This window comes from Zosterops lateralis (assembly GCF_965231275.1).
Source record: "Zosterops lateralis genome assembly, chromosome: 17".
NCBI lineage: Eukaryota > Metazoa > Chordata > Aves > Passeriformes > Zosteropidae > Zosterops > Zosterops lateralis.
This window is the reverse complement of record NC_139777.1, coordinates 10,200,711-10,215,741: the sequence shown is the minus strand read 5'-3', so window position 1 is coordinate 10,215,741 and position 15,031 is coordinate 10,200,711. Positions and strand designations below refer to the sequence as shown.

The 15,031-nt window shown below is 44.9% G+C and overlaps 1 protein-coding gene across 4 annotated transcripts in view; it reads left to right on the top strand.

The window, feature by feature from the left end:
- MTMR3 (myotubularin related protein 3) overlaps positions 1–15,031 on the top strand; it is a 74,748-nt gene that overhangs the window by 24,587 nt on the left and 35,130 nt on the right. For all 4 annotated transcript variants that reach the window (XM_083873742.1, XM_083873739.1, XM_083873741.1 and 1 more), the window contains 4 exons: positions 7,368–7,445; positions 11,354–11,427; positions 11,807–11,896; positions 13,448–13,564. In XM_083873742.1, coding sequence (XP_083729868.1) covers positions 11,425–11,427; positions 11,807–11,896; positions 13,448–13,564 — 210 coding nt within the window. In that variant the 5' untranslated portion in view covers positions 7,368–7,445; positions 11,354–11,424. The remainder of the gene's footprint in view (positions 1–7,367; positions 7,446–11,353; positions 11,428–11,806; positions 11,897–13,447; positions 13,565–15,031) is intronic.

Here is a 15,031-nt window from a genome sequence, read left to right as displayed (position 1 = left end):
GGGATATTGGGCAGGAATTGTTCCCTGGCAGGGTGGGCAGGCCCTGGCACAGGGTGCCCAGAGCAGCTGTGGCTGCCCCTGGATCCCTGGCAGTGCCCAAGGCCAGGCTGGGTGGAGTTGGAGCAGCCTGGGACAGTGGAAGTTGTCCCTGGCCCTGGCAGGGGTGGCACTGGCTGGGCTTTAAGGTCCCTTCCAACCCAAACCATTCCATGATTGCTGGGCCTCTCTGAGGACCAAGATCCCCATTGGGAACACCTTGTAATAACTTAGGCATTTATTTCTCTGAGCATTAATAGACTATTAATAACAGGTATTTACTATTTCAAAAAAGTTGTCTTATCACAAAAGCATCCAGTGGTGTTTTGTTGAAGAGATTTGCAAAGTTTTATGCCAGAAAAAGTGGTGAAAATGAGGTCAACTGAGGAGCTGAGAGCTGTGACTGTGTGTGTTGTCCTGAGGAAGTTCAGGTTGGGAGAAAAGTTTAATGGGAGTGTATCTCAAAACACCAGAGGAACCTTCAAATCACATTTGCTTTTTGATTCTTCCTATTTTCAAACCTTTCTTTCTCTTTTTCTATTCCTTGTCAGTGTCTGTAGTGTTGCTGTCAGGAAATCCCAGCAGGTGAGGAGCTGTCCTGGCAGCGTGGGCTGTTCCTCTGGGAGCAGCTGCTGCCCCTTCCCGCTGCTAAGGCACTTACAGGAAGGTCTGAGCTGCAGCAAGATGTGACTGGAGGAGGGAAGGGGGATGGAGAAGTGTTTTGGGAGGATGAGTAAAACCTTGGAGACTTTGATTAACAGCCACTTCTCCTTGTTTGCTGCCTTCCTTCTAGAAAGGCAGAAAGAGGGGAGGGAGTGTGACTCATGGCAAATGGGCTGTGAGGACCTTAATGGAAAAATGGGAACTGTGAGGAGCAAATTATTCCCTTCTTTCTCCATTATGCCTTTTTGAATGGAAACTTCTGCTGCCTGGTCCAACCTTGGAGTTTCATAACTCCAATCTGATACTGCCCTGCATTTCATGGCTCTTTGGTTACCTGTTGGCATAAATCCCCTTCCCAGCATACCTGGTCACCCTTCCAGCTTAGAGCCTCCACAAATCCACTAGGTCTGTGACAGGCTGTGTCCTGTCAGCTTCCATACTAAAAATCCAGATTCAGTTCTCTTCCTTCCAGGTTTCTCCACAGTTCAGACTGATCTGTGTAGCTGTTGGTCTTTGGTAGCTGTTCCTCCTCTGTCATGCACATAAAATGAAGGAATATGGAGTAATTGAAATAAAAGGAAAATTACAGATGTGGTACAGAAGATCTCTGATGGGTAAATTGTATCCTGGCTTTATGTGTGAATAATTGTAGCCTTTGGATCCCAGAGTTTTATCCAAGGGAAAGTAGAAATGGAAGAAAAGAGAGCCTGATATTTTGTAAGAAAAAGAGACATTTTGTTGTGGATTTTGGTTTCAAGCTTGCTGTGGCCTTTTGACCTGGATTGTTTTGAGATCAGTGAAGGAAAATACTGATGTAGAGTCTTTTATTTGGGACCAGTTTCCTAAAAAGCTTCTCTTTTTTGGAATAATTAATACTACTATCCCAGCTAAATATTGATCTTTTATTCTTGACATCAGTTATGGAAAAAATGGACCTTTCTTAATGCAAAATCAATTTTTTCTGTACTATCCATTGCTCAGACCCCCAGAAATGCTTCTCTTGTCTTCCCCTGCCATTACAAGCTGTTTTCCTTTCAAGATTTTTTTTTTTTGCTTTAACTTTGAACTGTTGCTTCTGCATTTAACTTCTGAAGAGTGCAAGAAGTGATCTTTAACAAATATGCAAAGATAATCAGCTTAATCAAACTGCTTTAAAAGCAGATTAATGCCACTTCTGAGTGGGAGGATGAAGGAAGCCCAAATGCCGACCTGCCATTAGTGGATGAGTCAGTGCAGTGACAGATGTTGACAAAACTTTTTTGATGCTTTGGACTCTTATAATTAATTTTATTCTTCACTCATAAAAGCAGAGAGAACAGAAAGTGGAATGAAATCTTTTCAAAATGCTCTGATGCAGGACAGCTCCATCCGTGCTGTGGGAACATGGGATGTTCCGTGTGGCTGTTCTGCTCTCCCTGTCAGGTACTTGAGGGTTGCTGTGTGCACACCTTCATATCCAGCTGGAATGATGTCATTTCACCCAGGGAAGTGGATAATAGACAAAATGGAGAGAACTGGGGTTGTTCAGCCTGGAGAAAAGGAGGCTCAGGGGGGACCTTGTGGCTCTGCACAAGTCCCTGACAGGAGGGGACAGCCGGGGGGGTCGGGCTCTGCTCCCAGGGAACAGGGACAGGAGGAGAGGGAACGGCCTCAGGCTGGGCCAGGGGAGGCTCAGGTTGCATATTAGGGAAGATTTCCTCATGGAAAGGGTTACCCAGCCCTGGCACAGCTGCTCAGGGCAGTGCTGGAGTCCCCATTTCTGGAGAGGTTTAACAGCCATGTGGATGTGGTACCTGGGGACATGGGTCAGTGGTGAACACAGTGGTGCCAGATCAGCAGCCTTAAAGGTCTTTTTCAGCCTTAGAGGTTCTGTGACATGTGGCACTAAAAGCCAGAAAATGCCTCCCTGAGGATCTGCATTCCTTCTTCTCTGTGTGCACATTTTAGAACTTTCTATTAAGGAGCAGCCTTGCCCCATCCAGCCTCAGGAGCAGCTGCATCCCCAGTGCTCCCATCCCTCTGTGGTTTCCAGCTCAGCCACGAGCTGACCACATCCCCCAGCTGGTGGGCAGCTGATAGCAGCACTGTGTTCCTGCTCCTGAGCACGCTAAGGATTGTGTAAAAATAGCAGGGAAAGGAAGCTGAAATCCACCAGGAAGAACAAAAAAAGGAGAGAGGAGGAGAAGACCAACCTGTGAGCTGAAGTGAGCAGGGAGCAGCCAAACCCAGAGGTGGTGAAATAAATAGGGGGGGTGTGGTAATCCCGTGCAAGAAAAGGTTCCCCTCATGGCAGAGCTTGGGTAGGTGGGTACAGTGAAATTGGGAAGTTCAAAATGTAAACAGCAATGCAGAACTTCTCATCAAAAACCACACTTGCATAATGACAGGTTGGGACATGGTGTGGCACAACCGGTGTGGAAATGCCCTATTTCAGCAAAGGGAGGGGAAAATACATCTTCAAAATAGTCAATTAGCAGGGAAAAGCTTCATTTGGTTGTGTTTGTTTACATCATTATGAGGATAACTGGCAGCTAGAGAAAATCTGGATTTGTTTTTCTCCCCAGTTATTTTTCCCTTGTGCCATTTCCATGCTTATCAAATCATGGTTCTTCTGCTTTGGCTGATAGAGCCTTTCAGCAAAGAAACTGTAGAGACAACTTTCCAATCACCTAATTAAACAAACATGTTGATTGAAACTTCTCCAGAGCGCTTTTCCTAGCTATTTGCCAATGTTTTATTAAAATAAATGTCAAGAAAAACTGTCACAGGCTCAAATAATTTAGATTTTGGAGTTCCTGTAGTCCATCGCTGCTAAGAGTAGGGCTGACTTTGATGTTGGATTGGGTAGTCCTTGGGATTCCAGGGGTTGGGGTATGGCCAGGGATGAAAGTTTTACAATTTGGGAACCATGATTTGGAATTTCCCCCCCCAGCTGTATTATTACTTGTGTTTCACTGTATCATAGATATACAATGCAACTACTCTACTTCTCCATAATGTCTTCCAAGAAAAAAACTGGAGGCAAGACCTTTGTGCTGAGTGTTCACCCAATGCCCAGGTTCCCAAAATAGGCACCAGAGGATCTCAGAGGATGATTGGAAGGAAAAGTGAAGTGTTTTGGTTCCCATCCCTTTTAGTCCTGGAGCAGAGTCACTTGTGACATGTTTGAATTGGGCAGTGACAGGATGTCCTTGGGCACCTGTGCTGGAATCAGGGGAGGGAATTGTGCCCTGCCCAGGTGAGACCCCACCTGCAGAGCTGCCCCAGCCCTGGGGCCCAGCACAGGAAGGACCTGGAGCTGCTGGAGAGACTCCAGAGGAGGCCACAGAGATGCTCCAAGGGCTGAACCCCCTCTGCTCTGAAACCAGGCTGGGAGAGCTGGGGGTTTTGGAGAACAGAAGGCTCCAGGGAGAGCTCAGAGCCCCTGCCAGGGCCTAAAGGGGCTCCAGGAAAGCTGGAGAGGGACTGGGGACAGGAGATGGAAGGACAGGACACAGGGAATGGCTTCCCACTGCCAGAGGGCAGGGCTGGATGGGATATTGGGCAGGAATTGTTCCCTGGGAGGGTGGGCAGGCCCTGGCACAGGGTGCCCAGAGCAGCTGTGGCTGCCCCTGGATCCCTGGCAGTGTCCAAGGCCAGGCTGGACATTGGGGCTTGGAGCAGCCTGGGCTGGTGGAAGGTGTCCCTGCCTGTGACAGAGGTGGCACTGGCTGGGCTTTAAGGTCCCTTCAAACCCAAACCACTCTGTGCTAAACCAAACCAGCTCTGAGGCTGTAACTGTCCAATTAAGGTGCTGCAAAGTCCATCCTTAAAGGACACACTTGGCTCAGGATTTAGTGAAAGGATCCTGTCCCTTTTCCATCTCCTCCCGTTGTCTTTCCTGATGGTGCTGAATCCCTTCTGTGGCTCACACAGCTGAGGTGCTGCAGAGGAAGTGGTGGGAGCACCTGGAGGTGGTGGCTGCAGACCTGTCCTGCTCCCTGGCATGTGCTGGGGTTTGCTCATTAAGCAGCTAATCCTGACCTGGGGCTGCTCCCATCAGGAACTGGTGTTTTGGAGAGGCCCAGCAGAACTCATAGCAACGCTTCTTGTTACAGGCAGCTCTCCCCCCTTATTTTGGCAGAAGTTGTTGACTTAGGAAGTGATAACATTGGAGGCTCTTATCAGAGCCCAGCAGCCTTGCAGCAGGAATGCTGATGAGCGTGTCGGGGGGGTTTGCGGAGCCCTGGCAGCAAGAAAGCGGAATTATTAATGCTTATATTGGAACATTCTTCTCCTGTTTTTAAACTTCTTGACAAAACTCTTGAGATTTGGTGGCTTCTTCCAAGCCTCATTAAAATCAATAAAAAGCTTGTTGCAGATTTTGTGAAGGGTTTGTTTTTTTTTTCCCCCCTCGTTTGGACTGAAACCACACAAAATCAGTCCAGCTCCTGCACCCGAAATGTGTATCTTGCCTTTTGAAAGGCAAATACATGGCCAGAACGCTCTCTCTGAGGAGTCATTCTGGAGTTGCATAGTCTGCCTTCAGAGCTTTATTTTGTATGTTTAATAAACTTGCTCCATATTCCCCTCAAAGGTGACTTTGTATCAACAGGCAGCTGTGAAGTTGGACTTGTTGCATGCTCAAGCTGGTACCTCACAGTCAAACTGTGCCCATTCCCATCTGGGTGCTGGGGTTGGTTATCGACCCATAAAGTTATTGGAATTGGCGTTTGGCTTGTTGGCTGAGAGAGATTTTTTTAAAATAAAAACAAAGTTGACCTCTGCAGGTAGTGAAATGTTGCTTTTAGAAACTGTTTTATGAAATGGTAAATCGAAGTTTAGCTGAGGTTTTGGACAGCTGGCATCCACACAGGGGCTTTCTGTTAGAGCACATCCTCAGCTCCCTGTTTGTGCAAATACTGAGATTCCATGAGATTCCCTGAAGTGTCCATCATTTGAGATGGTAGAATTCCTTCAGGTGCATCTCAGTTCATATTAGAATCTTAGAATCAGGAAAACCCTGCATGGGAAGGGCCCCACAGGGATCATCCAGCCCAGCCCCTGTCCCTGCCCAGACCCCCCAACAATCCCACCCTGGGCACCCCTGGCAGTGCTGTCCAAAGGCTCCTGGAGCTCTGGCAGCCTCGGGGCCGTGCCCATTCCCTGGGGAGCCTGGGCAGTGCCAGCACCCTCTGGGGGAAGAGCCTTTCCTGATCTCCAGCCTGAGCCTGCCCTGGCCCAGCTCCAGCCCTTCCCTGGGTGCTGTCCCTGTCCCAGAGCAGAGATTGGAGCTGCCCTCGGGAGGAGCTGCAGCCCCTGAGGTGTCTCCCCTCAGTCTCCTCTGCTCCAGCTGAACTTTCCAAGTGCCCTCAGCCCCTCCAGACCCTTCCCCATCCTTGTGTCCCTCCTTTGTCTCTCCTCCTCCAACAGCTTTAGATCCTTCTGACATTGTGATGCTCAAAACTGTCCCCAGCACTCAAGCAGAGGCCACCCCAGAGTAGGGGTGGCCAATCCCCTCCCTCACCCAGCTGGCGATGCTGGGCCTGGGGCACAACTCTTTGAAGTGCACAGTTTTTGAGGTACAACTTCTGAAACTATTTCCTTCTACTCTGTCAGTCCTAAAATTATATCTCCTTTTTCTGTATATTACTTATTTTCCTGTATCATAAGCCATAAACTAAAAGACAGGATGAAGGCAAAATACGAAAATATTTTATTTTATTTACCAGAATGTGAAAATTATCAGTAGTTGTGGCACATCAAAGTACAGGCAAGCTATTTCCAGCAGCAGGATTATATGGTGAGAAATTGGACTTTCCAGGCACATCCAGATGCAGTGTGCTACTGGGAGAGTATCCAAGTTTCTGTGAAGAGCAAACCTTTGCATACAAGGGAGTGGTGTCCCGTCCCGTTGGCTGCTTGTGTACTTTAGGAACAATTGGAGTTAGTCTGGAAGTTTTAATTTTAGGGTTTGGGTATTTTAGCATTAAACTTTGTCCTTCTGATGCTACAGGAAACATCTCTTGGTCCTGTTGGAGTGACTCTAGGAGTGAAGCAGATCAGATACATTCTCCATATAATTTTTGACAAATGTATATTTCTGGCACAACACCTCATTTTTGATGCAATAAGTGTTTGTACAGGACTTGAAAATCCAAAGGAAAGGGCTTGGCAGGAGTGGCCTCAGGGGCATTGGTAATCCCTGGGATATTTGCACCATTGGACCAAAGCACGTGGGCAGCAGCCACTCTTTGGGGGTCTTCACTGGCTTTCTTGGGACCAGAAATGCCAACTGCAGTGTAAAGTTAAACTCACTTTGAAGATCAGTATAAATCCAGTTGGATCTTCTATAAAACTCTCTCCTATAGCTTGTATTGTGAAGTAATTTAGGCTTTGTTTACTCATTTATGAAAATTCTGAATTGCTTTGTGGCCACAATTTCAGAGCTGCTCCTTGCCAGAAAAGAGGCCTTATCCACAGGTATCCATCAGAATCCAGTCCTGGAATTCCCTCTCTGGGCATGTTAAGCTCTTGTTACAACTACAAAGGCACTCAGACTTTCTTTTTTTCCTCTTGAATTAATCCAAACTCCCCTCACAGTGAAGTGTCCTGTCTAGGCTGCAGGTTCAGAAATGGTTTTTTTATAGGGAAGTTCATGTTTTAAAGTGTTGTCTTTGTATTTGCAGCTGCCAATGTGAAGTATCAGAAGAGAACAGTTGGAACTTTCTGGGACAAGAGAGGACTGTTTATTCTCTCATTCTTTGGTAAGAATTGCATTATTTTGGGAAGATCAACTGCTTGTTTGTGGATTCTGTGCTCATCATTGATTCTTCTCTTAATTAAATAAAGTGTTTTCCAAGATCTTAGGAAAAAAATTAGTATTTCACTGAGTTGGAGCTTGCCACCTTTAATTATTGAAAAAGAAGGTTCCTGACTCTTAGTGGTGCCCAGGCTTCAAACACGATTCTTTGTTCTGCTCCTATCCCTGAATAATGTGCAAATATCCGTGTTGTCAGCTGCTCTCCCGGTAAATCCTGGTGGAAGTTACTCAGCCCCTGCAGCCTGTGGTGTCAGGAAAGAGGAGAAACCTCCCTGTCAGGGACTGAAACGAGGGAAACTGAGTGTTTATCCTTATCTCAGAAATTTCCTTCCACCTGCCAAAGGGGGAGAAGTGTTTTCAGTTTGCAACAGAAGCGTCTTTTGCTCAAGGTACAGCACATTCCTGAATGTTCAATTCTCAAATTTTCTAATGTTTCTTTGCCAAAAAATTTGAATTTCAAACTCGGAGGGCAACTGTGCCACAGTATGTAAACAGTTCAGGGATCAGCTCAGTCTGATTTTGATATTAAAATAAATGGAATTCATTCTGGATGGGGAAGGTAAGGGAGCAAAGTGAAATGTTGGATTCTTCCTTTTTCCTTTTTTCTCTTCATTTTTTCCTTGCTGGAAGTCCAACTGCATTTAAATATATGTGAATTTAAACGATCCTTTATTTAGCTAATCTTTTTTGTTTAGAATCACTGGCAAACAGATGGTTATTGCTACTCTTAATTATGTACATAATTTAAACCAGAAGGCACATCTGAAACAAAAGGTAATTAAGATGTTCCCATAGAGGCTGAACAGAGTCTGGGGTTACAACCTTTGCTCATCATTTATCCTTTCAAGCAGAACATAAGGATGGAAAATTAACAAGACCATTCTCTTTTTTGACTTAATTTAACACACATGGAATTGCAGGTAAAAGGGCAGACAGTGGATTGATAACATCACCTTATTTGGCCTCAGTGCTGACCAAACCCAGTATTTGTACAAATAAAACCAAGCTTCACTGCTTTCTGTATAAGCTGGCTGCTATTTTTATGTGATCCTATTGATAAGGAGGAGCCTGAATTTAAGGCTGCTTTCCTGGCCAGGTTTTTTTTTATCTGAGCTGTGTTTGTACCTTTCCATTTCACTTCTGGAAAATGGGTTTTACTGTCAGGGCAGAGCTGCAGTTGAACAAAAAGAGAATTTTCTTTCCATTCTGCAGTCCTAAAAGTGATGTGGATCAACCTAAGAATGGTTTTGTGCAGCCACTTGGTGCTGGGCTGGCTTTGTCCCCAGCTGTCCCTTGGAGCAGCACAATGGGGAATGATGGTGGGGAGGGTTCAGGAGTGCTTGGTGGAGTTGATGATATGAGGAATGTTCTTACTTCCAAGGCTTCTAAAGCCAGAAATGCCCTTATGAGGTGTCAGCAGTTGCTGGGATCCTCCTTTTGTTCCCATGGGAAGAGATGGGTGAACTGGAAATGGGTTAGAAAGCTTTGGGATGGAAAGAAATACGGATTCAGGTGTGGTTTGGACTGTCCTGAGCACTGAGTGATGTATCACTGCTCCCAGAGCTGTTCCCTTTTCCTTTGGCTCAGCCCGGTGACCTTGAGCTGTTGGAGTGGGATCAGCTCGTGGACGTGATGGGAAAGGAATGATTTCTCTCCAAGTATTCACTGTCCATCAGCTCAGAGAGCCTCACTGTAACAATTCAGCCTTTTTGCTATTTCTGTCAGCAATTTTCAGCACTCCTTTGGTGGCAGGGAAGTCACTGAAGCGTTTCACTGATCCCCAGCAGCAGCCAGAGCAATGTTTGCTTTAGAACCAGTCCTATAACTTCTTCTGCCATTTATCTTGGCAGCATCACCCTTTGGATCTGATAATCCTGATCCAGACTGAAACAGGCAGATTTTTTTTTTGCATACAGCTTTCCCAAAATTCACCTTAGAAAGGAAGATTCTCACATGGAAAAAGCCACACTGTCACAGTAGAAAATACTCTGTACTGAATGCAGGAGTTAGACTGAAACTTGCTACTTTGTGTAGTCTCTGCAGGAGGTTTATGCTGGATTTTAGGAGCACAGTTGTAAGATATTTTAAAAGACTCAATTTTCTAAGCGAATACTGGTTTTATTAATATGTCAGCAGTTATATAATAAACTTATAAATTACATATATCTAACGCAAATGAAGTAGGAATTTTTTCCAGCATAGTGCCTATTAAATTAAATCTTTTCCTCAGAGATACCAAGCAAGCTTCAAATTTGTAATAAAGCAAATTTTTTAAATTAAGTTGCTCTTTCTTTGATAATTATGTGTGAAGCTGAAGGAGTTCTTTGAACTAACAAGGTATTTTTTATATCATAAAATCCTGGAATGGGTTAGGCTTGAAGGGGCCTTAAAGCCCATCCAGTCCCACCCCTGCCATGGCAGGGACACCTCCCACTGTCCCGGGCTGCTCCAAGCCCCAATGTCCAGCCTGGCCTTGGGCACTGCCAGGGATCCAGGGGCAGCCACAGCTGCTCTGGGCACCCTGTGCCAGGGCCTGCCCACCCTCCCAGGGAACAATTCCTGCCCAAGATCCCATCCAGCCCTGCCCTCTGGCAGTGGGAAGCCATTCCCTGTGTCCTGTTGTTTCAGGCCCTTATTCCCAGTCCCTCTCCAGCTCTCCCAGGATTTATATCTACTTTTGCATTAATTTTTAGTGAATCCATGGCAGTTTGAGCTTGGTTCTGTTCATCATTTCCCCCTTTTATGTAAATAAATTTACAAGCACATGTATGTGAGGATACTTGATGTGCAGCTGGTGCTCCTTTGCCCTCTGTCAGTATTCCATACCAGGCACAGGATGTCTTTAGGGCTCCCTGCAGTGCTGGGAGCTGATGGATTGAAGTGGTTTTCTCTGTCAGCCTCAATACTGATAATTTGAAATACATTTATAAGTTAAGTGAGATACAGACTTTGGATGTGAGTTGAGAACTGACTGCACTCGTGTGATGTATTTTCATTTGTAAGTTTTGTGTGCCACAGTCTGCAAACCCCATAAATACCTGAGTGAATCCTGATTGAGTAGAAGAGGGAAGAACCTACCTGGATTTAAAAAGCTGAGTGTAAAATCAATCTCAAGCCCAAATTGTAACTCCTGTATTCACTTCAGTCATTAAGTTCCTAACTGGGTGATTTGCATAAACCTCAGGACTGTGTTAATATTCCCAGAAAATTTGCAGATGATCAAAGCTGGGGGGGCTGTTGGGTAGTGGAGAGAGAGCAAGTCCCCAGTGTTGTGATCTGGAACTCCTGGAAAGGTCACTGCAGGAAAATGGATATTTAGATATATCCATGCATATCCAAAATGAGTCATAAGTGTACAACGAGGATTTTTATCCCAGTAAGAATTCCAGATCATATGCCGTAGTTGAAACGAGCTTGTTCCAGGAGGATCCAAACCCTGTGTTTCACACCAGATCAGCCTGAAGGATCCCAGCGATCCCTTTGGATCTGTAACCCACAGATTTCTGATTCACCATCTGCAAACAACTTGGGAGAGAATTCTGAGGGATCTAGAAAGAAGAACATGTTTTAATTTAAATTATATAAACACTGGTCTAATTGCTGCCTTCAGACAGGTGTTCTCCCAGCAGCACATCCAAAGGTAATTTTTCAGGATGAACAGAAGGAACCAGACACATTTGGAAGCAAATTTGGCTCTCAGGAGAGGGAGCTTCTATGGATTCATTTTTTCATAATTACTGTTTGCTCTCAGTTTTCTAACAGCTACATTCACAGTCTTTAAAAGTTAATTTGTATTTATTTGGCAAAAGAAAATGAATCTTATTTCATCATTATACTTTCCTGGTTTTATAGATTTTAATAAGTGAAGAGCTCAAAGTATTGCAAGTAAAGACGAGGATTCCTCCTCCTGCCCAGGGCCTGTCATGGTAAGCAAAGGGGCTTTGTGGGGTGTGTGACAGAGCAGAAGAGTTTGAAATGGGAAAAACATTAGAGAATTAATGTTTACATGCAGGATTGTTGAATTTTAGGCTAATGCTAATAGTGCTAATGCTTTTTTCCTAATGCTGCTATAAATCTTACAGCTTTTAATGACTTTATTAATCAGGCTGTAGGAAGGAAACCTGTTGCTAATACCAGATTTGTTGTCTGAAGGCCCGTGTTGGAGAATTTAGAAACTTTAGTGAGTTACTGAATTGGAATTGGAATTCTCTGGACACTGTGGGAGCTTTTCCTTGGCTGTGGGTGGTTGGGGAAGGTGGCAGCAGGTGTCAGTGCTGCAGGTGACTGTCACACTTTGTTCCTCAGGATGAGGAGACTCAGCACAGCCTTGAATGCATCCAGGCTAATCAGATTTTTCCCAGGAAGCAGCTGATCCGGGAGGATGAGAACCTTCAGGTAATCACCACACTGCTCCTGTTCAAATCACACTGCCTCCAGTTGGTTATGGATTCTCTGGCCTCTCCTCTAGAATTTTAATTCATAGCATAGAAACTCATTTTCCTCTTAAATACTCCTGTACTGTTGGTAGGACAGAGAACTTGGGCATTTTATTAGAAGAAATTCCTTCAAGTGTCTGAAAAATACCACTGCTACCTGTTCACCAATTCTAAGGGTCAGGTTTTATTCCATAGTTTAGAACTCTGTTGTTTTGGAAAAGCAGCATTAAGCTGATTAAACACTATCTTTGCATCTGATTATTGTGAAACCAAAGGTCTTCTGTTGCACAAAAAGAGATATTTTAAAATTTCTTTATTTTCCAAACCTCCATTTGAAAGCAGCTTAGTTCAAGTGATTTATCATAGAATCATGGAATGGTTTGGGTTGGAAATTACTTGAAAGCCCATCCAGTCCCACTCCATGCCATGGGCAGGGACACCTCCCACTGTCCCAGGCTGCTCCAAGCCCCAATGTCCAGCCTGGCCTTGGACACTGCCAGAGATCCAGGGGCAGCCACAGCTGCTCTGGGCACCCTGTGCCAGGGCCTGCCCACCCTCCCAGGGAACAATTCCTGCCCAATCTCCCATCCAGCCCTGCCCTCTGGCACTGGGAAGCCATTCCCTGTGTCCTGTCCCTCCAGCCCTTGTCCCCAGTCCCTCTCCAGCTCTCCTGGAGCTCTTTTGGGCCCTGGAAGGGGCTCTGAGCTCTCCCTGGAGCCTTCTGTTCTCCAGGTGAGCACCCCCAGCTCTCCCAGCCTGGCTCCATGTAGGCACTTTTGCATCAACTGAAGAGTTTCATTGTAATATGAAGTATTTTTTATTTGGTTCAAGCTACTTTGGTGTAAAACCAGATCACTTTCAAGTTGAGCATTTACACTTTCCACTCAGATCAGCTAAACTGGGTTTAAGTGACAATTTTAATTAACCAGTAACAATTTCCATGCGTGGTGTAATGAACTGCAGGTTTCTGACTTTATAAATCAGGACCTTGTTGTGCATTTTCATATTTACCGTGAGAAATAGGTAGCAAAAAGCTTGATTTGTCCAAGCTCAGCTTTGTAACATTTAGGGATCCAGCCTAGGCTGGTTACCTGAGCTTGCTGGGTGAGTAGTGGGGAAATAGCAGAGAACATTATTCATCCTGGATGTTTTGCCTACTTTAGGATGAATTTAATAACATTATGGAAATGCCACTCTCCATTAAGTAAGAAGTGAGAGCATAAATCAAGGGCTTTGTCAGCCTGCTTGCCAAAATGTGAGGATATTTTTCATAAAAATTCATTGCTTTCCCTGACCAGGCACTTACCACTCAGGAAAAGTAACATAAAATAAGGGATCATTTAAGAAAAAGGCTGCAATTAACCCTGGAGCCAACCTTACCTGATGTTCCTCCTTAGCAGCAGTAACAGGGCTGAATTCTCAGCAGTCTCTGTTTGATTTCTTGTGCTGCAGGAGGGGCAGAATTTTGGGAAGTGGTCTCTGAAATCAGGTTTCTGCTGCCTTTCTGCAGGTGCCGTTCATTGAGCTCCACGGGGAGAGCACAGAGTATGTGGGACGAGCAGAGGATGCCATCATTGCCCTTTCCAACTACAGGCTCCACATCAAATTCAAGGAATCTGTTGTGAATGTAAGTGCTTCCAGCTGTTCTGATCTCAATGGAAATAACAGAAGTTTCAGTGATTCCCTGCTTTTAAGAATGAAAAAACCTTTTCCTCATGTTCAGATTGATTTCTCAGGGACAATAAGTATGTACATAGGCACCAGAAGGTGACTCGGCAGCTCTGAAAATCAGATGTCATAAGGAAATGTCATGCCTCAACCCTCACTTCACAGCTGGCTGTGTCAGCCACCTGTTGTTCCTAAGCTCGGTGGGGAGAAATAGTCAGCCTTCCAGGGGGCTTTTGGAGCACCTAAAGCTGATTTGTGCCTTGCTTGGAGCTTTAGAAGGTGGGAGGGGTCCAGCTGCTGAAGTTCTGTGCCAGATGTTGGGTGCTTTGAGTGCAGTCTTTGATGGAGCAGGTCAGGAGTGGGGCCTCACCTTCAATGTATCTCTTTAAGGAGTTTTATTCCAAGTGTCCATTCCTTAAGATGGTTCCATCTCCACCTCCTCTGGTACCATGCAGAGTTAAATGAGCGTTGGACAGTCCTGATGCTCACACAGACCAGTCCTCACCAGCTGGGGACACTTCCAGTGTGGAAATCAAGAGTGTCCTGAGGAATGCCAGGGAATGGTGGAGTTGCTTTATTAGAGAAGCCATTAAAGCATGAACTGCACTTCCTGTCCTTAGGATAGTTAGGGATGTTACTTTATAGGGATTTTCAATTCAGTATGTTTGAGCATAGCAAGAATGGATGTTTTCTCAAATCACGTTCCTTGATTGTGTTCAGGGAAGAGTCCACAGAAGCTTGTCAATATTTCCATATTAATTTTTCTTCCCTGACTTTCACATGCAGTGTTCTGCCCTCTCATTCAATGTGATATCTCATTATCATCAGCATCATTAACCAGAAATAATCAGAGTATGAGGTAGAGCAGAATATAAATCATTCTTTGTAACCATAGATGACTATCACTAATAACTTCCTATGAACTCCACTGATATCCAGGGCAGGGAGGGTTTGGGATGTCTTTAAGGATAAAAAAGTCTTTAGTAGTTAAGAACCATATTTAAATTGTTATTTTTGGCAATAGTAATTCTTTTGGTTATTGTTGACCAAAATTCTTGATTCAGATGGTGATTTTCTAACTAAAATCTTCACTGAGTAGCATTTGACTGAGTTCATCTCGATTCTTTCCTGCTGTTTTTATGTCACCACAGCCGTTCAACAAATACCTGTAAGAAATTCTTCATTCCTGGACTGTGTCTTTTCCCTCTTGTTTGGTTACAATTCCCTGGCTTTGAAAATGGTGCTGTGACACCTCAGTGAGCAGCACAGAGCTCCAGATCACCTGGGCTGGGAAAGAAATCCATTCGAAGTTGTTAATGTTCCCATTGCAACAGTGCAGAAAAGGGCTGTGTGTGGAGATCTTTCCCATGGATAATTTCCTAGATCTTAGTACTAATAGGAACATGGTGTTTCAAATGCAAAAACA